This window comes from Piliocolobus tephrosceles, chromosome 14 (assembly GCF_002776525.5).
Source record: "Piliocolobus tephrosceles isolate RC106 chromosome 14, ASM277652v3, whole genome shotgun sequence".
Taxonomy (NCBI): Eukaryota; Metazoa; Chordata; class Mammalia; order Primates; family Cercopithecidae; genus Piliocolobus; species Piliocolobus tephrosceles.
This window is the reverse complement of record NC_045447.1, coordinates 59,080,701-59,095,046: the sequence shown is the minus strand read 5'-3', so window position 1 is coordinate 59,095,046 and position 14,346 is coordinate 59,080,701. Positions and strand designations below refer to the sequence as shown.

The window sequence follows — 14,346 nt, the reverse complement described above, 5'->3', positions numbered from 1 at the left end:
TGAATGTCACTGCATTCATCAGAAGCTGTTTCTCTTTTTAACTGAATAATTTATGCAGATACTTGACGTGTTCCAAATAAAATTCTCTGTTTATGCACAAACTCTTGGATTTCCATAGGTTACAGACACAGAAAGTTGGTTGAAAGGTTATCTGGCTCAGAACCCACAGTGAGGCATTTTGTGGGATACACTTTCCAGTACAGATGGTCCCTAATTATAATGATTGGACTTACAATTTTTCAACTTTATGATGGTGCAAAAGTGATACATATTCGGTAGAAATGGTACTTCGAATTTTGAATTTTGATCTTTTCTCAGGCTAGTGATATGTGGTAAACCACTCTCTTGTGATGCTGGGCTGCAGCATCAGATCGCAGCTCCAAATTGCATTGAATCACAAGGGTAAACAACTGATATTCTGTAGTGTTCTGTGTTACCAGATGGTTCTGCCCATCTGTAGGCTAATGTAAGTGTTCTGAGCACACTTAAGGTATGCTAGGCTAAGCTATAATGTTTGGCAGGTTAAGTGTGTTAAACGTATTTTTGTCTTCCATTATTTTCAACCTACAATGGATTTATTGGGACACAACCCCCATCATGAATCAAGGAGTATCTATATTCAATTTGAAGCAGGTTTTAAAAGTAAATTATCAGCCAGGTGTGGTGGCTTACACCTGTAATCCCAGCACTTTGGGAGACTGAGGCAGGCAGATCACTAGAGGTCAGGAGTTTGAGACCAGCCTGGCCGACAAGGTGAAACCCCGTCTCTACTAAAAATACAAAAACTAGCCTGGGATGGTGGTAGGGGGTCTGTAATCCCAGCTACTTAGGAGGCTGAGGCAGGAGAATTGCTTGAACTCTGGAGGTGGAGGTTGCAGTGAGCTGAGATCATGCCACTGCACTCCAGCCCAGATAACAAGAGTCTCAAAAAAAAAAAAAAAGTAAATTATCATTTTAAACTTTCCATTTAAGTTTTTTCAACAAAGCGTAGTTATAAGAGGCAGGTCATTTTTGTTGGTGGTGTGTGTGTGTGTTTTAGTAGGTTGGCACAAAAGTAATTGCAGTTTTTTACTTTTGCGCCAACCTAATAGATACATATGCAGTTTTTTTTTTTTTTTTCTGAGTGTTTTAGCAGCTAATATATTGTTGCCAAAATTTTATAACTTTAACAGGAATTCTTTCAACTGAGTTCTCTTGATTCTCTATAGTTTTACTTGCATTGACCTTATTAAATTGTTGCATGCAACCAGGGGGAAAGACTGGTATTAGTCTAGGGAAGGTAGAACAAGTAATTCTTTTAAGAAGTGATCAGAGGAGTAAAGAACTTACTCATGTAACCAAACACCACTTGTTCCCAAATAATCTATGGAAATAAAAAATTAAAAAAAAAAAAAAGAAATGATCAGAGGAGAAAGGAAATTTAATGGAACCAAAATGTAATAATAAGTGCTAATTTGTCCAGGAGAATCAGCTCACCTATTAGGAAACAAAATTGAAGGAGTGATCAAACCATTATAAATACATATAGTATATAATCTATTCTTAAATTATAACACATGTATAATTTCTTTACTAAAATGTATGCACATTTGAGATGCAGACATATGCTATTCACTGCCTAGAAGATAATATAGCACATAGTTATGTGAATATGAAATTAGACAATTTAAGATTGATGAGTTGGTCAGTTTGCTTTATCCCCAATCTAATAACTGTTTCTTTAGTGGCCCTTAAAAAATATTGATGACCCAAGTGCAGTGACTCGTATTAAGTAATTAGGTTGACTGTGCAGAAGGACAGGATAGGAGGATAGCATAAGAGTTGTACAGAAATGATCATATCCCTTTTATACTAAATAATTCTGGAAGCATTTGGTCATTTGACATAGTTTGCACAGCACTTTAAGGTTCCTCTGGTGGTGGCAATGACTGTCCCCGACTCCCCACCCTGCTTGTTCTTTTCCTTCTGCTCCCCTATTCTTCCCCTCCCCCTCCTCTTCCTTTGTATGCCTACATACCTTCCTCCCTTCCTCCCTCCCTCCCTAGCTCCTTTCCTTTCCTTTCCTTTCCTTTCCTTTCCTTTCCTTTCCTTTCCTTCCCCTCCTTTCCCCCTTCCCTCCCTCCCTCCTTCCTTCCTTCCTTGACATATGATTCACATACTGTACAACTTACCCATGTAAAGTATACAATTTAGTGGTTTTACTATATTGAAACAATTGTGCAACTAATCACAGAGTAACCACAATCTAATTTTAGAACACTTTCCCCCCAAAAGAAACTCTATTAGCAGTCAGTCTCCATTACTCCATTCCCTCTCTCAGACCTACGCAACCACTAATCCGCTTTCTGCCTCTGTAAGTTTGCTTATTCTGAACCTTTCCTATAAATGGAAGTACACAAGATGTGGTCTTTTGTGATGGGCTTTCTTCACTTAGCATAGTGCTTTCAAGATTCTTTCATGTGTAGCATGTATTTGTACTTTATTCCTTTCTATGGCTGGATAATATTTCATGGTATAATATTTCATAATATTTATTTATACTATATTTTGTTTATATATTCCATCAATTGATGAACGTTTGGGCTGCATCCGTTTTGGGGCTATTATAAATAATACTTCTGTGAACATTTGTATGCAAGCTTTTGCGTGATCATATATTTTCATTTCTCTTGGTTATATACCTAGGAGTGAAACTCCTAGGCCATATAGTAACTCTGTTTTTCTGTTTTCCCAAGTTACTATGATGTGTAAAATGTCAGGAAGCAAGGCAGAAGGACTCAGAACCAACTTCTTTCTTAGGACTTTTTAGGCCACTAGGATTGGTTAGAATCTTTAAGACAACTCTTGATGAGAGCAAACCTGGAAGACTCTGAGTTTTCACACAGACCAGACACTTGAAAAACCCTACTGGTCAGAATTAAAAGGTTTGCGAACATGCCAGACTTTCTCTGATACGCAGTGATTTTGACAGACGCTTTCATACCCTATCTAGAGTATACTTGATAGTTATCTTTGTAAGTATGGCTGATTCGGCCCTCTGAGAATTAGGTACTTAATATTGAGTCTGAATTAAATCCTGTCTTGGACAGTGCTTGGGTAGTCAGGTTGCTTTCACTTCTCCTTCACTAGTGAAGAGAACACTAGTTATGGTTGAAAGGCTTCATTGGAGTTGAGATTATTATACTTAAGAGAAGCATTTCTTTTCTGTTTCTTTTACCCCCCTGCAAGAATCCTGAGTCAGTACAGTTCCTAAATGGAACAGTGCTTTGGGGACCTATGAAGAAGGCGGTCTGCAGGCATTGTTAATTATTTCTAAAAATAACTCTGGGAGACAGGCTAATGGTAATGACTGGATTCTGGCACTTTATGGTTATAGAAACCACTTTTATATATTTTGATTTCCTCCCCTAATGCTTAATTATCTCCATGTGGGCATTATGATAGAGTGTCATTGAAAGTATTAAAAATTTAATTAATTGCTTAACAGTTACATCTTGTGAAAACAATGTGGAAATCTTTTTACATTTTTCATTTTTGGTTCAAACAAACCTAACTAATCAAAGAGCAACCACAAAATCTTCAAAATGCAAATTAGACACAATAATGTACAGCTACCAATTACAGATTTTAGTGTTTTTGTATTCCATAGCAACAAACTGCAAAGTCTTTAAAAAAAAAAAAAGTCAACTAAAGCATTTCGTTGTTCCCTGAGCTCTACTGTATATTCTACTGGAAGATTTTAAGCTCTGTCATGGAAGTATGACTAGAATCACAAATTTTTAAAAAGGTGTTCAGACAAGGCAAATATTTAACTGTGAGCTATAGAAGTTAAATATATTGAGTATGTCAGTGTTCGCATTTTATTTTTGGATGGTATAGGATTTTATTAGTTTTCTATAGTAATTATTGCTTATGCTGACTTACAGTGATTTACTGTATTAACATTAGCTTTTTATACAGATCTGAGATTGTGTCTAATAAGATGACTAGAGTCATGACCTTTTAGTTAATCTGAAAAATAGATAGATTTAAAAAATTAATTTCAATGGTCTTTTATGTTATAGAGTGGTGGAGTCTAACAAAATTTTAAAATCTTGTCACAAAAAGAATACAGAAAAGATTTTGCATAATGTTTTATTATTATCCTCTCTATGATTTTTTCACTTATCATTTCAGATAAGACCAGAAATTCCCATTCCTGAAGAGTTGGATGACGATGAAGATGATGAGGATGTGGATCTTTCAGTTCCTGGCTCTTGCTATCTCAAACTGTTGTCACTCACTCCCCCTTTGGTTTTACCAGGTGACTCCTATTTGTCATTAGAGAAGCTAGCATTTTTTAGTGATTGGATTTGTCTGATTGTATTCTTTTGTGATAGGTACATACTATAGTTTAACCTTATGTGCATATTTTTTAACCAGAATGTTAAATGCACCCATCTGTTCTATCGAAACAGCTTGAGGTAGTAGGGTGTTTAAATCATGTGAAAAAACGTTAGCTCTGAGTAGCATTGTACAAGAAAACTAGTGTAAACAACTGTGTTCACTGATAATTAAAATTCATTTGAAAGATGAATTTGCACTAGTACTCTAGGTCATTGATTTAAATAATACTTCATTATATAAGTCAAGTGAAAAGATCATTAGACTATTCAGAGATTTACTGAGTAGTTCATTATTATACATTTATTCTTTCTATAGAGTTATGCCAAAGATGTTACTGATTTATTTGAGAGCTATAAATTAATGCTTTTCAAAGATGGATCAAATCGTATGGTCATTCAGCTCTGATGTAAAACTTATAGGGCCTTTAGCTTTTAAAAAGTAGGCTGGGTGTGACGGCTCACACCTGTAATCCCAACAGTTTGGGAGGCTGAGGCAGGCAGATTGCTTGAGGTCAGGACTTAAACACAAAACTAATGTGGTGTGGTGGTGCATGCTGCAGTTCCAGCTACTTGGGTGGCTGAGGCACAAGAATCACTTGAACCTGGGAGGTGGAGGTTGCAGGCAGCTGGGATCGTGCCACTGCATTCCAGCCTGGGTGACAGAGCGAGACTCTGTCACACACACACACACACACACACACACACACACACACACAAAAAATAAAGTATTCTAATGCTTACATGTGGTAATTATTCTATATGTATTTCGTGTTTAGAAGTTCTCACCTGCCCCTATTACTATAAGCCCTACCCAAGAAATGGTAGACGATACCATTTGAAAAATATGTTTGATTGTGGACTGTGATTAGAAATTTATGTTATTTTATTTTGAATGTTATTTTCTGATCATTAAAAAGTTATTTAAAAATTCCCCAAGTGATTATTGTGATTAAGTAGCTTTTCTATATTAGACAACATCTTGCTTAGTTTTTTTACAATTCCACTTTGAATGTTCATGGATGTAAAAATTTAATTTCTGGAAATGAAGTTCAATGAAAGCAAAAAATGCCATTTTATCTTCTCAGTCATAGTCATACTATCCTGTAATGTTGGAAGTTTTTTCCACCTGGTTTCATCCCTCATGGAAATTCCTGGGAAATTCAGCCAAATATATACTATTTATTTCTAGACAAAGCTTCTTTTACAATTCCCTGCCTCCTTTTATTAGAGAAAACTGAATGGCCAAGTTAGACAAAGAGTTCACCTTTTCTCTTCTCCTGATATCTAGAAAGAATCCTCAGACTTGTTCACTCTTCCTCTCTTCTGTTCTTCCCCACTTCCTACCTCTTAGCTTTTCAGAGTCTAAGACCTCCCTAAAGTTAACATGAGTCCAAGGAAGGAAAAAGCCTTCAGTTATCCAAAGTTCTTTCTTTAACCTAAAATAACCTAGAATCAAAAGTCCTTTGAGGTTTTTTAAATAATATTTTTTCACTCATATATGTATCCCCCATCACAGTCTGTGGTGTTAGAAGGAGAAGTGGGGGGATATTTGTTACCAAGGGGTGCTGTTGTTTGTCCTCTCAGTACAGAATGTGCAGTGCTATGGTGGCTATTACTTGGCGCTTCTACATTGTTTGTACTTGGTGGTTCCCCATACCTTCGATTGAGAAAGAAGTGGAAGAGTTGAGATCAACAACTGTATTTGTTTGAGAAAATTTAGTAATTTGAGTGAGGTGGGTGATCTAGATGCTATGTTGGCAAACTGTCCCCATGGACATTTCTTCATTGATTATTAGAGAACTATAAAAAGTTTTCCTTTGATTATTAGAGAACTAGAAAAAGAACCAGGAAAAAGGCACCAGCCTTAGGAATATATACCCTAAAATGCACAGAATGAAGAATATATATTAGTCACCAAATGCTACAGACAGAAAAGTGGATTGTGCTGAATTTAAGTGAATCCTGCCCCTTTCTCCTTTTAATTCCTTTCAAATGAACACAAAAGCAGCTGTAAAGTGAATCTAGGAATTTGCATTATTTAAATAGAGATGTTATTGATATTGATTATTTAAAAAAGTTTTGAAATAATTTTACACTTGCAAGAAGTTACAAAAGCAGTTTAGAGAGTTCTGTGTACCTTTTTTGCCCTGGTGCTCTACTTGATAACATTTCACATAACCATAGTATGATATTAAAACCAGAAAACTGACATTGGCACAATATTACTAACTTAAACTATAGACCAATTTGAATTTTATAGGATTTTTTCCCCAAGTATGTAAACTTATGGGATTAGCTATTTCTTTTCCCCTCAAGTGTCCTTGAGGGGTTTGGGCCATCACCCTAAAAGACCAAATCCCAAACACCATAATTGTAATTGTCGAAATTCTGAAAGATTAAAATACCTAAAGTCTAAAATCCTCAAAATCACAATTCTGAAGTCTCAAAAATATAATTCTAGAAAAAATAATGAAAAGTATTTTAAAAGATGTGTATTTACATTTTAAAATGCAGTTTGCTTGAGAAACATAAAAACACAATAGAGCACTTCATAGATCACTTTACACAATAAAATAGGCAAAGTAATGTACATATTTTTGCAATCATAAACAGATATACTAACAACAGCCACAACATGACAATTAGGAGCAGATGAACTGTATTCATAAATAAATAGCCCTCAGAACAAATAAATGCTTATCACTATGATTGGTGGTTGTAGCTCCCAGCTTTGTAACTGCAGTCATCTGAAATATTCTGATGCACAACTGAAGTCTTTTGACAAAATCAGTCAAAAATCTCGAGCTTGAGACCAGCCTGGCCAACATGGTGAAACCCTGCCTCTACTAAAAATACAAAAATTAGCCGGGCATGGTGGCAGTCACCTGTAATTCCAGTTACTCAGGAGGCTGAGACAGGAGAATCACTTGAACCTGGGGTGGAGGTTGCAGTGAGCTGAGATCTCACCACTGCGCTCCAGTGTGGGCAACAGAGAGAGACTCCATCTCAAAAAAACAAAAAACAAACAAAAACCTCAATGGATCACCACTGCATATGCAGTCATTCAAAGAATTGAGATCTCAAGATAGTTTATGTTTCACAAATGCAGATGTACAAAAATGACACCTCTACTTATTGAGGAAGTTTCAACATTTTTACATACATACACGATATGTACACACAAAGTCAGTGTTGTGATAATACACTTTTGTGGAGTCAGATTTGTAAAAAAAAAAAAAAAAAAAAAAAAAAAAATGCATAAAACCAATTAGAACTCTTTAGAAGTCTTTATACAATTTGTACTTCCAGTATTGGAATAGATGCAAAAATGAAATACATAGCATAGCAAATTGGCACTGTGTGAAGGGGCGGAAGTTGTATAAAATTGAATAATTTGGCAGGGGAGATTTCTTGTGTTTTTGCCTATGTTTTCACTTCTGTGATCTTCAAAATGTGAACTGCACTTGTATTTGGAGAGTGGTTGTGGTCTACAAATTTGGTGAGTATGTGTTCTCCATTTGAAAGTCTGGTTATTGCTCAGCCATTGGAAATAAGCAATTTTCTGCTTTTGCAGCATCAATAATAATTAGCTCTTGAACTTCTTTCACCATTAAGTAGCCTTGTACACATAACTTATTGCAGCCTTTTTGTGAGTGAACAATTTCGCATATCTCTTCCACTCTGTTGTAAGGAATATAGTAAGAAGGAATGGTATTTTGCTTCTCTAATACCAAATCTATTTTAGTCACATTTCTTCTGAAAGACAGAATCAATAGGATATGTATATAGATATATGAGAGGGGATTGATTAGGATAATTGGCTTACATGATTATGGTGGCTAAGTTGTGTGACAGACTGTCTGCAAGCTGGAGATTGGGATGCTGGTAGTGTGGCTCCATTCAAGTCCGAAGGCCTCAGAACCTGCGAAGTGGGTGGTGTAACTCTCAATCTGAGGCCAAAAGCCTCAGGACCCAGGGAGCTGCTGGTGTAAGTCCTGTAGCTTATAGGCTGGTGAGCCTGGAGTTCTGATGTCCAAAAGCAGCAGCAGAACCCTGTCTCAGCTCTCATAGAGACAGCAGTTCACCTTCTGTATTTGTTCTCTCTGGGTCTCTGGACAATTGTATGGTGCCCACCGACATCAAGGGCAGATTTCCCCCCTACACTACTCAGATTCACATACTAGTCTCCTCTGGAAATACCCTTATATTCCCCAACCCTAGATAATGCGTTACCAGGTTTCTAGGTATTCCTTAAGCCAGCTAAGTTGACACTTAAGTTCACAAGTTCACCCCTCGCCAACTGGCACCCATACACATCTCCTTAACTTCTGAATAAAGATAGTAACAAGGTAATAGTTCTGCCTAACATGATGCAACTATCCTGTGTACAGCTGAAAATGCACTAATTCCTACCCCAGGATTAGGCTTTTAGGATTTCAGCATTTGGGATTTTAACCTTTTGGGATTGTGATTTTGGGGATTTTAGATGTTAAGAGGTTTAGACTTAAGGAATTTTGATCTTCCAGAATTTCAGCATTTGGGATTATGGTGTGTGGAATTGTGTCTTTTGGGATTATTATTAGCGCAGTTTTTTATATTTATTCCAAATAGTTACCTGTATCAATTGTTTTTTCTTTGTTATTGCTGACTGGCATTTCATTGTGTAAATGTAACACAGTTTGTTGATCCATTCAGCTGTTAAGGACATTTGGGTTGTTTTGAGAATTTGTATCTGACACTTTGTATCCTATGAATTTTTAGCTTCTTTTAAAATACCCATCTAGTCATTGGTAAGAAAGAGATTGGGGAAAGCTCAAAAGCAATGGGAAAAATTCTAGTTGCTAACTTAGTATTTAGGGGAAGATGAAGCTCTATACATCAGCTACACTTAGCCTCCTGGCATCTTATCCTCATTTATATTAATCCGTGGACTGGTGTTAGTTAAACACCTATAGTTCACTGTAGAGCTTCGTAAGTAGAAAAATTCCATTGCCGGGTTAGTCTATGTGCAGATATGTACTTGCCCCTTGACATGTTTCACCTTTTGCCAGAATAGGATCCCTTCTGAGAAAGGATGAACTTACTTTCTTTCATCATAGTGCCTCTACCCTCACAAACAGATGATTCATAGCTGCATTCTATAAAGTCTATAATTATATCCACTTTGAAGCAGTCCTTGTGTATGTGCATGCAGAAATTGGGGTACATGGCCTACAATCGGATATTACTCATCTTTTTTTGTGTAAATGGTATATTGATCACTTATGACAAGAAGGTGTGGGGAATACATTCAGTTTGAGTATTGAAGAGAGTTTAATAAAGAACCTATTTACAGTTATGTTGTCAAAGTTAAGGGAAACTCACAAGAAATGGTGAACCATCTTAGACTGCTTAATGTCTCTGGCCTACAGAGATAAGGGGAGGAAGAAGAAGAGAGAGTATCTGTATTATAAATAGGGGTGCCTAAGGGGAGCCAAGACTTTAAGTAAAGAGGAATGCAGGCAACCTGTAGCAATCCTGCAGGAAGTCCTGTGTCTGGGGAATACATCTCCTGACTTTACTGTTTTCACCCCTTGACGTCCTGCCAGTGACTCCAGTGGTTGAAACCAACCAGAAGCCAAAGGACATGGGAGCCTGTTAATGCCTTTCTTTAAAGACTGTTTTTCCAGAGCACAGAGCAGGGTTGAGAAGATAGAGGAGAGAAAAGAAGGAGTAAATGGAAAACATCGCATACTGGTGTTTTTGAACTTTGAATAGAGAATCTTGATTATATCTAGGAGGGTCCTGTCAGAACTGGGTATATAATAAATGCTCCAGTGAGCTGTTGCTACCTGTAATTCAATCACAGTCATTTAAAGGAGGCTTCTAGATAGATCTTTTCAGAATGAAATTCCAGTTAGGTGGACCCTTGCTTTTTGTTTCTATAAGAGCCACATGCAGTGTTTTTGTTTGTTTGTGTGTTTGTTTGTTTGTTTGTTTTTCCATTTTCCGTTCCATATGATTTGTTGAGCTTTAATTTTTTTTGTTTGTTTCTGTATTGGGCAACCTCTAGTGGTCCTTAGGAAAATCACATTTGAATATAAACCTATAGTCTTATCAAATATTTTGTTTGTGCATCCTGTTGTCATCTGATATCACATTTCTGTGTTATTATATGGTAAGTAAAATGTCAAACAATAAAGATCATGGGCTTAATTAGAACGAACACAGGCAAAGAAATAGTGGACAAATATCTCATTTTAAAATAATTGTACTAATATTGCTAAGAATAGTGAGTCATGAAAGAGGTTTTTTTGAACACACTTAAATGATAAGAAGGAGCCATTCTCATGAAAATGTGGGACTGATACGTTCCAGGTGGAAGGGATAGCAAATGCAGTGGCACTGACTTAAATATCAACTTTGTGTTTTTGAGGAATGGAAAGAGGCCATATGGAAGTGTGAATTCAACATAGCAGGGAGGTAGGGTATTAGAAATTAACTCCGAGGGGAGTCAGGGCTAGATCATAAAAGGTCTTGATCATGGTCAGAAGTTGTGATTTTATTTTATGCACAGTGAAAAGCAACTGGCAGGTGTTAGGGACGGGAATGACAAAATTCTGGCCTCTGGGCAGAGGAAGGTTTATAGAGGGTGGTCAAGATGAAAAGAATTCAGTAAACTAGTTTTTACATTAGATTGTATGAGGAGGAGAAAAGATAATAAGTAGATAAATAGCAGTGAAAAATGGAGAGAAATTGATGGATTTGGGATAGATTTTGAAGGTGGAATCAGAAGGACTTGCTAACGGATTACATGTAAGAAGTGAGGGAAAGAGAGGAATTAAGCTTGAGCGACTTGGTGCCATGTTTTAATTTGGAGAAAGACTAAGAAAGGGATGGGGATCAAGAGTTCTCTTTTTACCATGTACGGTTTGGCCAGAAATGTAGCTTAGTTGTTTCTATATGAATTAAGAACGAATGTTTCTCTTCTAGCTTATTGTATTTATTCTACTTTTGGTCTCCTTTTATCCTCTTTTAGCTTTGGAGGAATTCTTTACATCACTTGTGAAGCAAGAAATGGTGAATATGCCCCGTGGGATATACCACTCTGCATTAAAAGGAGGTGCCCGCTCAGACCAAGGAAAGACTGTAGCAGGAATCCCCAATTTTATATTGAAAATGTATGAAACAAACAAGCAACCAGGATTGAAACCTGGCCTTGCAGGTAAGGGTAGTATATAGTATCAAAAATATAGGTTTTTCATGTAATGATTTAGCTTCCACTTCCAAGTAGGACATAATAGGCCATGGCAGGGTGTTGCTGCTGCTACTAACATCTGGATAAATTACAAAAATAGTTGCATTTTAAGAGACATCACAGAACTGTAGAAGCAAAGGCAAATAGATGGATTAAAGTTTCAGAGTCAGCAAAACATTTTAGAACTGTTTTTTCCCCACGTTGGGGGATACCCACTCAGCCTGCAGGCATGACCTGTTGGAAGAAAGAGAAACCAGAAGAGCTTTTAGTGATTGCCTGAGACTAGGGCGACGAATTAGAGATTTTTCTCATAGGACATTTACTGAATTTGGAATTTGTACCAAGAGCTAAAGAGCTAGGCTGAAAGCTTCTGAAAGGCAAAGTGAAATCCCTTTTAGTCTTCTGATACTTAGGAAACAAAGACAAGCTAGGAGAATGGTCTTGAAAAAACAGCATGCAATTGGTAAAAGCTCTAGAGAGAATGGTGAATTGATACTGAAGATCTGCAACTGCTCTCACCTGGGTGAACTTACTAATTCTGGCCACAGCTGGAATCTGAGCATTCAGGCTCAACTTTAGTGAGAGGCTGGTGAGGAGGTGGAGAAACCAACAGACATCTTGGCAATCATGTGGCGCCAGAGTGACACAATTCAGAACTAGAGTGACCTTGAGCACATGGGCAATTTCTCTCTTAAGTTATTTGCAACATTTTGAGGCTTTATGGGATGGATAGCTAAAGAGCTAAGCTGAAAATTTCTGAGGGCAGACCTCCATCTCCCATAATTGTTTCAGATTGAGGAGTCAAAGACTCATTAAAGTGCCAATTAGTGGGGGGGTGTTGTGGGGAGATACACCCTGGCAAAGGAGTGAACCAGAGCTGGACTCAAATTACAAAAATTATAATCAATCCTAACCCAGATCAATTCCTGATTAGGTTGAGGTAATCAGTCCTTCACCCAGTCTGCCTAACAGAGGGGAGAGGAAAACTACTCTTTGATTAACAATGATATCATTTAGTGCTTCCGTAGTTTTTTCATATACTGTATTAGACACAGGACAAAGGAAGAAGCTGGAAATGAAGGGAGTATTTCATGGAGATAAAGAAGTCACTCTGTTTGGAAAATATCAATTCTAATTGGCCTACATGAAATAACATACTTTCAAAATTATGACAAAAATGAGTAGAACTAAAAGAGGAAACAGACAAACCCACAATAATAATGGAAACTTTAAAATATCTTTTTCAGTAACTGGCAGAGCAAGGAGACAAGAAAATCAGTAAGATTACAAAATATTTGAACAATACTGTGAACAAACTACTGTATTGACATGTAGAACATTGTATCTTACAGTGATGGAATTTATATATTTTTTAACTGTACATGAAAAATTTACCAAAATGACCATACACTGAACCACAAACTTCAATAAATTTCAATATATTGAAGTCACTTCGAGTCTGTCCTCTGATGACAATGGGATTAAGCTAAAAATAAATAACAAAAATGATTACCATATCTCCAGTAGGTGGAAAATTGAACAGTATACTTATAAGTAATGGATGGATCGGAGAAAAGAATCAAAATGGAAATTAGAAGATAGTTTGAAGTGAATGATAATGAAGATAAGCCATATAACAACGTGTAGGTTGTAGCTAAAATAGTATTTCTAAACAGTTTCCCCTCTCGGGAAATTTACACTTTCAATGTGTATTTTAGAAAAGAAAGGAAAATAGTCATTATTTGAACTTCCATCTCAAGAAGCTTGGAAAAGAACAGCAAATCAAACTTAAAGGATAAGGGAAGAAATAATAAAGATAATGAAACTCAATGTAGTAAAAAACATGAATAAGCTGGAGGTTCGGCTGAGAGCTTAGTTGACTATTGTGGAAAGGGCAGGGAGAGGGAGAGTAAGTATATGTGAATACAGGAATGAGGGAAAGCTTGTCCACTTGTGAGTATAAACTGAAGGGACCCATGTTATCATGTGTTCATGAAGATTAATATGTGTAAGTATTTATCCTTAGTTGAAATTTTGAAAAATCTTAATAGAATCTCTAGAACTAACAGTTCACAAACTAAGTCAAGAATTGCAAGTTTATTCATTTATTTATACTTATGCTTATTTATTCATAAGTAAATTGTAAATATTTCATATGTGATCTTAACTAAAAAGCTATGAGTCAATAAGTAATATATTAATATTATATTATATTACGTTAATATTTTTGAGACAGAGTTTCTCTTGGTTGCCCAGGCTGGAGTACAGTGGCACAATCTCAGTTCACTGCAACCTCCACCTCCTAGTTCGAGTGATTCTCCTGCTTCAGCCTCCTGAGTAGCTGGAATTTCAGGTGTTCACCACCATGCTTGGCTAATTTTTGCATTTTTAGTAGCGATGGGGTTTCACCATGTTGACCAGGCTGGTCTTAAACTCCTGACCTCAAGTAATCTATCTGCCTACCTTGGCCTCCCAAAGTGCTGGAATTACATGTGTGAGCCACCACACCTGTCCCAATAATATTTTAAATATTAGCTTTTTAAAAATCTCTTGTGCTTTTTAATTCCTTATACATAAATGGCGAGAAATCATAATTTGCTTAACAAATTAGCTTTTATTTATAAATATCTCTATCCAGATTGATTATCAGTTTCTGAGAATCTAATTAGTAAAGGTTTTCCATAAGAAATGTCTTTATAAGCTGGGCGCGGTGGCTCACGCCTG

At 36.6% G+C, this 14,346-nt stretch overlaps 1 protein-coding gene across 5 annotated transcripts in view; it reads left to right on the top strand.

Annotated features, from left to right (window-relative positions):
- Nucleotides 1-14,346, top strand: part of FOCAD (focadhesin) — a 317,972-nt gene that overhangs the window by 189,925 nt on the left and 113,701 nt on the right. For all 5 annotated transcript variants that reach the window (XM_023191713.2, XM_023191709.2, XM_023191710.2 and 2 more), the window contains 2 exons: nucleotides 4,177-4,303; nucleotides 11,404-11,589. In XM_023191713.2, coding sequence (XP_023047481.2) covers nucleotides 4,177-4,303; nucleotides 11,404-11,589 — 313 coding nt within the window. The remainder of the gene's footprint in view (nucleotides 1-4,176; nucleotides 4,304-11,403; nucleotides 11,590-14,346) is intronic.